The 12,417-nt window shown below is 42.3% G+C and overlaps 1 protein-coding gene across 3 annotated transcripts in view; it reads right to left on the minus strand.

Moving 5' to 3' along the window:
- wwp2 (WW domain containing E3 ubiquitin protein ligase 2) overlaps positions 1-12,417 on the minus strand; it is a 55,602-nt gene that overhangs the window by 13,203 nt on the left and 29,982 nt on the right. For all 3 annotated transcript variants that reach the window (XM_054619725.1, XM_054619726.1, XM_054619724.1), the window contains exons 11-12: positions 2,356-2,410; positions 473-554 (exon numbers count right to left, since the gene is read on the minus strand). In XM_054619725.1, the coding sequence (XP_054475700.1) occupies positions 473-554; positions 2,356-2,410 (137 nt within the window). The remainder of the gene's footprint in view (positions 1-472; positions 555-2,355; positions 2,411-12,417) is intronic.

Raw genomic sequence — 12,417 nt, forward strand, 5'->3', positions numbered from 1 at the left:
GGGGATGTCAGAAAAAATGATCAAATGGACGGCAGATAGATCGTCAGCCAAGAGCCCCTAAAGTTTTTTCCCAAATTTTCTTCCTTTAGTGCTGTTTTTCAGCAATTTGTAAAATAAGTTTGCTCCTGTAAACCCCAAAGTAAAAAAAATTCCAGGGAGTGCTCCAGAGAATGTGCCAATTCATTCTGGAAATCTTTGGATTTCATAATATTCCAGGACTACTCCTTCTCTACTTGATCAGTGAGAAACAACTCCCTCTGTCGTCTTACTAAACCATGTGTTAAATCTTCTTCAGTACCAGCAAACACCCAAAGCGACATTCCACCTAACAAGCAGGCACACACACACACACACACACACACACACACACACACACACACACACACACACACACACACACACACACACACACACACACACACACACACACACACACACACACACACACACACGTTGGCGGTCAGAGTCTCACCCTTGGGTCCGAGGATCGTCCCACTGCGTGGTCCGGGTGTTGTGGTTGACGAAGTAGATCCTGCCATTGTCCTGACGCTTCTCTGTGGACACAGACAGAAAACAGCAGCGCTGAAGATCAAGCCAGTTGTTTGAGATGTGTGATGTTTATATGGAGTGGGAGTGTGACGACATGAAGATAAGACGATGTATCCCGGCCGAAATAATCAAGATAATCACCACAATGGCACAAAAAAAAAATGCATAATATACCACGATCCACTTATTTTGAGTGTTTTTTATTGTTTGCCGAGATAAAACCCCAAAATTGCAGGATGCTGAAAAACTTGCGATTAACTACACAATGACAACTGGGGAGATCAACAACTGTGTTCACTCTCTCTTTTGTGATGGAGAAGAAGAAGAAAAAAAATCTCACCACCACAATAGAAAACCAGCGAGTCTGTGTGATATTTCACCAAGGCTTGATTCAAATACCTCACCGGGGTAAAACCAAGTGTGTGTTTGTGTGGCATTAAGGTGGCAGTGGGGGCGTTTGAAAGTCAGAGTGACCATGTTGTGGGGAGCAAATATTAGACATGGAACCAAGGCTTCATTAAAAAAAAAAAGATTACGAAATAGTTTAGACTGAAGAAGCTTAAACAAGGAATAATGTGTGTGTGTGTGTGTGTGTGTGTGTGTGTGTGTGTGTGTGTGTGTGTGTGTGTGTGCGGTGGGCCACCGGTCTCACGAGAGAGTAGCTGGTGCCCCATCCTCCTCCCTCCATCGCCCCCGACATCTTTTTCTCATTAACAGGAGTGTGTGGAGGGCCCAGAAACAGTAGTGCTCACATTGCAACTCTCACTCACTTTTCTCCTCCACTCACTCTACCCCCACATTACTATCCAGCTTGACCCCCCTCCCCCTTCTCCCTTATAGTTTATTTCATTCGCCGCCGTCTATTGCGCTTCTCTTCCATCTTTTCCCCCTTTTCTCCCATATTTCTCTTTTTCAATCTTAAGCCTTAAAAAGAAAAGAAAAAGCGAGGGAAGCAACCGCAAATGAAAAGAAACCCCCCCCCAAAAAAACGAGCGCGCCAGAGAAAACGAACCGGAGCCAGCGATATAATTGAGGTTTTTTCGTCTAAGAGGTACCGCAACATGCTGAAAAGGCATCATGGGCAGGGAGGGATTTTTTTTTTTGGAAGTGGGTGAAAAAGTCGGTGGGAGCTGCCGACGGCGTTCCTGTGTCAATGAATGTGTGATTCTGCGCGGATCTGATTACATTAATTGTTAGGGATAATGTATGGGTGATGAAGAGTCACAGTCAATAATGCAGCCTCTGTAATTTGTGGAGAAATTGTTATAACGTGAGCAAGAGTATCAAAGAGAAACGGAGACAAAATCTAAAATCAGGATCAATCAGTTAACAGCTGACGTGGGATGACGAAGAAGAAGCTCAAGCCAATAGTAAAATCCACAAAACCAGAATTGTTTCTGGTGTTGCATAAAGGTTTTAAAATCATCAAATATGTGCTCAGAGTTCTTTGGAGAAGAGAAAATGCAGCCGTGCCGCAAACCACGTCTGCAGAAATGTAAAGTGCAGTTTGAAGAAGTTAAACTAAGTCTAGAGATTAAACTAAACTGAGACTGCTTCACTGTTGACTTCTGGCAAAACTCGTCAATTAAAAACAACACAAAACTGGTTCAGGTTTTGATTGAAAGCAGCGCAGACATAAGGATCCAGTTGCGACTGATCAGATGTGCCTCCAACACCTAAAACACAAGTACCGAGGGGCTTTCAGAACCGACCCTATTTTGGATAGAATCCGTCTTGTACATGGCTCCGCATCCCCTCACTAAGAGCAACTTTGTTTACGGAGGAACACCGTTACGGCAAACTTACCCCATCCAGGAGGCAGCGCGCCGAGGGGGTCATTTTCCACCGGAGCTCCGGACGGCTGAGGGAGAAACAGAGAGAGACAAAACAATTCCTGTTAGGAAACACCTTTTTTCTGTCTCGGTTCAGTCCTCTTCCTCCTCTCTGCGTTGATTTTTAAAAACAAATCTCTCTCTCTCTCAGTGTTTTGAATTTGCTGTACGTCACGATGGGAAACTCTTCAATCGGTCCACTCTTGTTTCTCATTGCCGCATGATGAAGAGGAAGGAAAAAGGTTTGGGGGGGAACAACAACCCCCAAAAAATACAGAAAGAAAAAGAAGTTCAGATGAGTAAGAAAAAATAAGAAAAAAAAGCAGCAAAACTCACACAGTAAAGCGCTTCCAAACTTGTCCAATCAAGTCAATTCTTGACCTTGCTGACTTGCACCACCAGGCATGATACCTGTGTGTAAGTCGGGCATGCTGTGTGTGTGTGTTGGGGTGTTGGAGGACGGGGGTAGCTCCTCTCTGCTGCAGCGGTGAGGGGCAACTGAGGGAGCTGTCCGTCGGGTGGCTCGTATGCCTCCCAAAAAATAAAAAAACGACATGCTCGGTAGGAGGATGAAACAACAACGCCGTTCCAATGAGCTCACTGGCTGGACGCAAGCCCCGCCCCATCCCCCGGCTTCCCGCTCACCTCCTTAAATACACCCTGGCACCCACCCACCCACCGCCCCATCTCCCTGCTCCACCCTGACGTCCTCCTCCTTCTCCTCCTCCTCCTCCTCCTCCTCTTCTCTCTGGCTCTCTTCTAGCGCTGCTGTGAAAGTAGGCAGGGAGGTGCGATGTCTGAGGGAACTGAAGGGAACATTCATGCTTGTTCCAGACTGGACACCCCCCGCCCCCCGCCTCCTCACCGGCCGCCCCAACCCACCCCAGGCTTGACAAAAGGCACCTTTATTCACCCTGGGCCTGGAAACCACTGTGGGGTTTACTCAGCCTGCACTCATATACACATACACACACACACACACACACTGAAAAAAAGTGTGTGTGTGTGTGTGTGTGTGTGTGTGTGTGTGTGTGTGTGTGTGTGTGTGTGTGTGTGTGTGTGTGTGTGTGTGTGTGTGTGCATGGTGTGGAAAGTTTGTCTGTGGCAAACAGTGAGTCAATGTGTACGTTCTCATGTCGGAATACGCACAAGCTCGTATGAATACATTAGCTTGAGTGGAAAAGCAGCTGAAAAAGACGCTTGTTAGGAATTAGTGGCCGCTGAAATGGGGGTTTCACGCTAGAGATGTTTATCAAACAGGCTGCTCTAGGTGTGTACAGCAAACGACTGCTAAACCGCCAGCTGTACAACATGTTACCCTGGTTAGCGTTGTAGCTGCACTGTAAATAAAACGCTGGGTAGTTCTATGAACCTCAAATTAACAAAATGATACAAAGAGTTTATATTGTATTTTATCATTAGAACAGAGCCTTTATAGCACTCCTGCCTACCATAACCATAACAATAGACAGCATGCTGGTGATTAGCAAAAGTTCTAGCAATTAGCAAAAGCTAATCAAAGGCGTTTCGGCTATCAGGACCAGTAATTCAAAGTCAAATTAATGTGGACTAAGCAGAGCAGTTCATGTGGTGCTGTTTTATGTTTTTTATGATGGCGGAAATAGTTAGCTAGCTAGCTAGCTTGAGCGTCCTAAAACAAGGAAATGAGTCAGCGTTTTACACTTCCTGTTCCCTCGTCTTGAAGTCAATATCTTTTTGAATGAGTTTTTGGTTAGATGCCTGAAATACAGTCTGTGGTTAACACAAGCTTAAGATATATTAAAAGTTTGGTTCAAAGACATAAAATTCTTCAGTTACTTCGCCTCAGGGTAATTTACATGTCTTAAAAATAGCATTTGCTAACAAGTGTCTAAATGAGACCACTAAACGTCATCACTAGAACACTGGTCCTCCTTTGGCTTAGTGGTGGTGACGTGAAGTCATGTGACCGTGGTGTAGTTCCATTAAAGGCTAACTTTAGCTTTTTACTTCTGCAGATCACATTTACGCTTCAGAAATCCTAAAAGCGAGTTCATGTGTTTTTCTTGGCCGCAGAGTTTATTTTCTGCCATAATCCCAAATGCAATGTAAAAATCCCATTGTAGTCCCATTTGTCGAGGGAACCAGTGAGATGCCAACTTACTGGTCGGCGTTCCAAAAATATGTCATCAGTGCTGATTGTAAGAAGACAAACAACCCTCAATATGGACAAAAAAGCAATTACACATTTAGAAAATCATTAAAAAATGTGGGAAAGTTAGTGTAGGTGGCTTCACCTTCTATTGAATGGCAGGTTTTGGGAGCACAGGTAGCGCTTTTAGTCCTTTATGAGTTACACTGTGGTGAAAAAACATCAAAAGGACCATTTTCCAAGTGAAAGCTTGTGAACCTTTTTTTTTTTTCCCTGAGACATGTTGCACCACAAAAGTGATGATTATTTCCCTGAGAAGCCATAAAGTAGAGTATTATGCACCAAACGTCAACGTCACTTTACGCAGCATTTCCTAAAAAGAAATGTGACTGAGCCCAGTTTTACAGTGACCCTGTCATGGAAACTGTGAGGGAGTCAGGGATGGAAAGGATGGGGCCTGCTGGAAGAGCGAGAGCGGGCACATAACAGGGTTAAAGGGTGTGTGTGTGTATGTGTGTGTATGTGTATGTGTGTGGGTATGTGGGTCGCTCCCATCGACAGCCAATCTATGCCCCACCCTTATGGGTTTTTCTGTGCCTAAAAAAGGTAAAAGGAGAATATAATGATATAAAGACATGATGACTTCATCCTGGCTCTGACCATTCAGCTCCTCGGCAGCTTCCAGACAGAGCGAGGCTGGAGGGAAGGAAAAAAGAAAGCGGGGCTGAGAAAACAAGGGAGGGAGGAGGAAGAGAGGGGGAGAAAGCAGCATGTTGGCAGATATGTGTGAAATAATGTCCGGGTGTTATAGATCTGGAAGAATAAAAGCTCCATTAAGGCCCGAAAATGGCAAATTAAGCTTGTCGCTTTTACGCGTTCAAATCCTGTTTACCCCTGATGTGGCTTAAGAAGATTTGCAAACCTTTTAGCAAAACTATTGATAAAAACATCGTCACATTGCCACTTGTTTTCACACATGCAGAGATGAAACACTGCGCAGACAAGGAGAGAACTTGAACGACAGGCATCCAGTAAACTTCAGATCAGGGAGTTCATCAGCCATTCAAACACTTTGAAAACATGAGGGTCAACAAGGGCCAACAACTCGAGGGTCTTGTAATTAACTATTATTTTTTATTACTGGTTAATTTGAAACCCGAGTAAAAACTAAACATGAAGAAGCAGTGTTCAGGTTCTATGCTCCAAATATCTGGGACAACTTCTCAGAAATCTGCAGGTCAGCTAGAACTCTCAGTTCTTTTAAATCAAAGCTGAAGACTTTCCTGTTTGCAGCATATAAAAGATGAATAAAATCATATTTTATTCTGCACTGTAATTTTAATTCTTATTTATTCTATTTGAGCTTGTTTTTTATTTTCTATTCTCTTGTTTTTTAAGGACTGCTGCATTTACATTTAAAAGTCCTTTTACAATGTCTGTCTTTTGCAATTTCTCTGAATTGCCTTGTTGCTGAATGAGCTGCCATTCACAAAAGGTTTTGTCAAATCAAGCAAATTATTATTTTTTTGTACAAAAGACAAACAAAAGCACCAAAAGCTCACTGCAGGAACCAGAGAATAGTTGGCATTTAATCTTGAAAAAATGACAATTAATCGCAATTTGCCAATGATTTTTCAGAGAATAAACTAATTGCAGGGCTGAACACTAACTGTTAAAGGCTTCAGATATGGGTTGCCGAAACCTAAAGGGTGGTTGCCATTTTTACTTAACTTATACACTAGACATTTCCTTTTTGTTATTTGTTCAGGTTCATCTGGTTCTTGTCAGTTGAATCAATTTGCACATTTGTGTGATGTTGATGGTTTAGTCAATCATTCGACACACACAGTCAAACAACTTAGTTTGCTTCATCATTGTCTCTTAAACAAACGCCTGTACGCAAGCAGGTAACCCACCACCACACGTGCAGAGTTGTCTGGTTCTGGTTCTGACTGTGCCAGCAATATTTGAATATCACTAGTGGAACACATGTAAAACAAACATTTATTTTGGGGTGCACGTTTAACTGTTTGCCGTCAATATTTTGTATATGTTAAAAAGTGATTGGTAGAGATGGAAACCGAAGGCCAAAAATTGGTTGCTAATTTCTTAAAATGGTTGCCAAGGGCAACCTGGCAACCCTCACTGTAGAGCCATGAATCAATTTAAGCAACTATGTTTCAGCTGTGGTAATAATTGAACACATTTACGACAAAACAAGTCAACATTATATTATAAAGCCGGACTGAAGTAGTTAATGTACAGTACAAGTACATGAAGCTAAAGAAATGCAGCTTTCGCTTAATGTGCCACTGCAATTTAAACAGCTTTCGCCCTGTGTAAGGGAGCTGAGGCAAAAAGTTACAATATTTTAACTTTTGGCGGTAATGCCGTTTTCTATTACCGTGGCCTGATAAAAAGAGAATCCAGAACTGTTTAGGAATTTTCGTACTTATGATATAAAAAAAAAAGATCTGCCTAGATAGGTTGGCAAAATCTGTTCTTTAAGGTAATATTCTTCCTTTTTGTCAAAACATAATGTTAACAAAACCAGTATCGGTGCAGTTTAAACTCCTGTTCGTTGTCCTTTTAAGGTATAAACCGCTCACAAACGTGCTTTATGGAAACGCCACTGACGGGATGTGTGTGTAAACATCAGTGAACGTGACGTTTGGTCATGTATGAGGTTTCTGTTAGACGGCGCGAGTGATAAAACACAGGGCTGATTCAGGTGCTGCTGTTAGGGGTCCTTGTTCCAGCGAGAATGGACAGAAAGTCTGAGAGGTGGAGGGGGAGGGGGGGGACGAAAGACTGACGTGAGTGGTAAAAAACAGAAAAGAAAAAAGAAAGAGTGAGATGTTGTCGAAATGAGCCACGATAATAATGAAGATATCTCTATGCGATGCAGAAAAGGGGATTTTGAGAGGGAAATGAAGAGTGAGAGTTTTTTGGGGAGAGAATGATTGGAGGGGGTATGGTAAGAGGAAAGCACAGAGGTCAAGGAAAAGAAGACTGGTAAAGGTGAAAAAAAGGGGGAAAGAGAGAGAGAGGGAGGGAGAAGCCGGAAACTGCAGTTAATGACTCTGAGGCTGCTCTCTCTGGGGTTCCTAACGAGCTGCAATTACTATATACAAACACACACGCACACGCACACACACACACACACACACACACACACACACACACACAGGAGGATCTTCACACACACACACACACACACACACACACACACACACACACAGGAGGATCTCTTTGTGGAACCTCTCCCGGGCGCTGCATGACCCTCATCGGGCGCGTACCCTTTGTTGCGGTACACAGCGCCTGGCTCTTGGTCGAACCTGAGGTAAAGGTCGTCTACTCGTCCCTGGGAAAGCGCCATGGGACAGCGCCCCTGGGACGGCGCCCCTGGCTTCAGGTGAAACTTTCAACCGAGCAGATTGTCCTCCTTGTCGGCAACCCACCAGACCAGTCTTGAAACACGGTCCCCGTCTAATTTGCCATGCTTTGTGGGTGTGTGCCTTCTTTTTACACATCATCACCATTTTTATTATATACACAATTTGTTCATGATTCAATTACTTACAAGGGAAGTTCGGCACAGATCTATCCTAAAAAACTAAAATGAAGAAGCAACTTCAAGTCAATTAACAGGCCACTTTCTGATGATTCTACTCATCAACTTTCAGGGGGCAGCCCTTTGATATACATGTGATTTCCGAAAAAAATGAACTTTTTTTTAGCAAATGGGCAATATAATATGTGTGCGCGTGTGTTTATGCTGACACCCGGTACAGCGCCGCAATCCACTTAAGAGGACGACCAGCCCCTTGACCCTCTTTGGTTGTCATGTGCTACAGCAAAGAAATGTGGCACCTTACTTCAACATTACAGTCTTGCGCACACACACACACGCACACACAAACCAATACAGAATCCTGATCTGCCACAGAAAATTAAAGTCCTGATTTAAGATGGAAAAGAGAGTGAGAGGACGATGAATCATCTGACTGTTTTTGAGTAATTTGTTTTTTATAGCGCGTCCACACACAGTGAGAGCGTCAGTAGAACATGTGGCTGTGTTCACTGTTAAGCAATGAGCTCTTTTGTGTGTGGGTGCGTTTACTTGTTCACACACACTGGGGCCATAAATAGTAGCTGCTATCAGCAGTGTGGGCATTCCAAGATGGAGCAGTGTACTATCAACATGGAGGGCTGACCTGCCTATTGGCTTTTCTCACATGCACTGAGGGAGAGGAGGGAGGAAGGAAGGGAGGATGCACACAAAACCCGAATGTCTCTGACCAGACGAGGAAGGAGCGTGTATGGCATGTTGACAGGACAGGTTTTCTTGCGGACGAGCAAAATGGATTTGGAAAAGCCAGAGCATGTGTTGATCATATATATGTAGTCACTTCCATTATACGTGCAAGGATTAAGGAGAAGAGGTCTACATTTGTTTGCTTTATTGATTTCCAGAAGGCATTTGACTGGATTAATAGGGAACTTCTTGAATATAAGTTATTAGATTCTGGTGTAAACGGGAAGTTTTATTTTGCCTTAAAGTCCCTTTATCAAGCACCTGTTGCTCATGTTCAAGTGAATGAATATACAACTGGATGGTTTTCCCAACAATTTGGTGTGAAGCAAGGAGATGTTTTGTCTCCAACATTGTTTTCCATTTATATTAATGATTTAGCTCTACAAATTAAAGCTTCTAATTTGGGGGTCAAAGCAGATGATCAGACAGTGGGCATATTATATGCTGATGATGTAGTTTTACTTGCTGAACAGGAAAAAGATCTGCAGATTATGCTGAACATTGTTGTGGAGGGTGCTGGAAATAGAGGCTAGTGGTAAACCAAGACAAAACACAAATAGTACATTTTAGACACAAATCATTACAGAGAAGTTCAGTTGTTTTTAGCTCTGGTTCAACAGTACTATCTTACTCTGAACAGTATAAATACCTTGGCATTACTCTCGATGAGCACATGACATTTAAAGAAGCTGTCAATGTTCTAGCTCAGTCAGCGGGAAGAGCACTAGGATCTGTACTGAACAAAGTTAAACATTGTGGAAATTTAGGATTTCATACATATACACAACTATATAACTCATGTGTATGTCCTGTGTCTGACTATGTTTCCGGTGTTTGGGGTTTTGGTGAGCACACAAGTTGCAACACTGTGCACCACAGAGCGATTAGATCATTCTTGGGAGTTAAAAAATCAACATCAGTTTTGGCCATTACTGGGGACATGGGTTGGGAATCACCAAAGATCCGACATAAATGTCAAATGCTTCGACTTTGGAATAGACTTGTGAACATGTCTGATCAGAGACTTACAAAAAAGATATTTCATTGGGACATTTTACATGGCCATCCATGGGCTAAGGGTTTGAAATCTCTGTTTTATATGACTGACCTGTCTTTCATTTTTCAGAACAGGTTACTTTGTAATATTCAGGATATTAGGACCAAACTGTTTCTTATCCATAAAGAAAAATGGTCAGTTGACATATGGTGTAAACCAAAGTTAAGAACTTATTGTCTCATAAAGAACAACTATAATTCAGAACTTTATGTTAAGTACAACTTAAAGAAAAAGACAAAGATCCCTATGTGCAGTTACGCTCAGGAACATTACCATTAGCCCTAGAGACCGGTAGGTTTCATTCCACTCCAGAGGAGGACAGAATCTGTTGTGTGAGCTCGGGGAAATTGAAAATGAGGTGCACTTTTTGTTTTACTGTCCTGTTTACGAGGACATAAGGGATGTCCTCTTCAGTAAAATTACTTCCATTTATGTTGATTTCTTTTGGCTGGATGATTATGAAAAACTTGAGTTGTGTTTTAGGAAAGGAACCTTCTTTGTAAATTTGATTTGCCAGGCCTGGGAGAGAAGGCAGAATGTTTTGTTTAAGATGGAGCAACATGTAATTTTGTAATCAAATGTGACCTGATGAGATGTGGATCCACTGCAGCTGTACTGTTGGTGTTTTGTAAACCCATGAGGGTTGGGCACGTTTTTGTGCAAATATCTATCTATCTATGGTGTCCAGGCGGCAACCTCTTGGTGAAGCTGATGCGGAAGTGTCTCAACACTTGCATTCTCCCTACTGACCAGCAGGGGGCGACTCCTCTGGTTGCAAAAAGAAGTCTGATTGTATAGAAGACTATAAGAAAATGACTGTATATCTCACTTAAATTATAATAATTTCATTGTAAACAGTTTATGGTCTCAATTGCTAGTTTCCCATTTAGAGTCAAATAGACCATAAGCAGAGTATGCTTTAGGGCGGGCCTACTGTGATTTACAGTTGCTATCAGAGCCGTATCCGGCACCACTCCATCACTCCTCTGCACTCCAAATGTAGTAACTTCCATTAATCGGATGCAAAAAAAGCCAAGATGGTGACGGCAAAATTGCACAAACCAGTGAGCGACATCAACAAAAACGGTACACTGTTTGTTAGTTATCTTAAAGCTACTCATTATGATTTGGCAGAGAAGCTCTTATTTCTCCTCCTTTGAGGGAAAACTTGTTGGTTGAATTAATGAAAGAATATGGTCCAATAATAGAAGATAAAACAATTAAAAATTAAAATATACACAAACACTTTTTACAGTAAAGAAAAAAAAAGAGACTGCCTGTCGGTCCAATCATCCTGTTCAGCTCCAGAACAGTAAAACCCAGAAATGAGTTAGCATTTTGGCTCAAAGTCAATGGGTTATATGAATGGGTTAGATATTTAAAGTTAGATCAGTGTTTAACACAAGCGGTGGTGACGTGAAATCATGCGACTGTGCTGTCGTTTCTTTAGAGCCTAAAGTTAGCTTTTTAGTTCTGCGCTTCAATAAAACTAAAAAAGATTATATTATAAAGATTATCTTGCTGAACAAAAGTGTCATGTGCGATGCTAACTTCCAGGTTGACCTACAAAAATCCCTGCAGCACTCTACATGGCTCTATGCTTATGAATAGATATTTTCTTATAACCCTAATGTGCACAATTAGTTTGGCAAACCAAAAATATTGAAGTTTGTTACTACTTATACAGCTACTCTTTGTGATGCATTCACATTCATGTGATGCAAGTCTAAATGTGAGCAGTACTTTCCCTGCTAAAGGGCGGCATTGGCAGAGGTCTATTTCAGTTACAGTAATAACATGGGTGTAAACAGAGCAATACTATTACCAGCTGAAAGGTCAAAGGTAGCAGCTACACCACCTGTTAGCATTTTGTGTTTAACTTTTCACAAAGGAGTTCTGTTTCTCCGCTTTGTTTGTAGGTTTAACGGCCAGGAGTTGAATGAAGGTTAAAGGTCAACTACTCTTACGTACGTTAGGAGACCAAAAAAAGATGAGACTGAATATTCTGATTAATCCGAGTAGTAAACCATTTGAAACATTGACCACAGGAGTAAGGGAGAGTGTAAAAGGAGGAATCTCTGGATGCGACATCCTCAATGATTGACAGAGTTAAAAAAAGCGACGGACAGATCATGGGAGGGTTAGACGGACGGATGGATGGAACAGATGGTTATTTGAAACATGAAACAAGAGAACTAAACATTCAGAATCACATGAAAACACACAAACGGCCTAACTGAGTTTTCACACACACACACACACACACACACACACACACACACACACACACACACACACACACACACACACACACACACACACACACACACACACACACACACACACACACACACACACACACACACACACACACACACACAGGGTGGGGTGTTTTTATAGAGCATATAAGGCTGCTTTTACTAATGGTCCATTGAGAAAGCTCTGTTGTTTTAGTCCCATAAGTCTTTACTGTCTGCAGTCTGACCTTGGCTGCTTTGCTGTCAAAGACGCGGCAGAGCCTCTGCTGGAA

This window comes from Anoplopoma fimbria, chromosome 19 (assembly GCF_027596085.1).
Source record: "Anoplopoma fimbria isolate UVic2021 breed Golden Eagle Sablefish chromosome 19, Afim_UVic_2022, whole genome shotgun sequence".
NCBI classification, from domain to species: Eukaryota; Metazoa; Chordata; class Actinopteri; order Perciformes; family Anoplopomatidae; genus Anoplopoma; species Anoplopoma fimbria.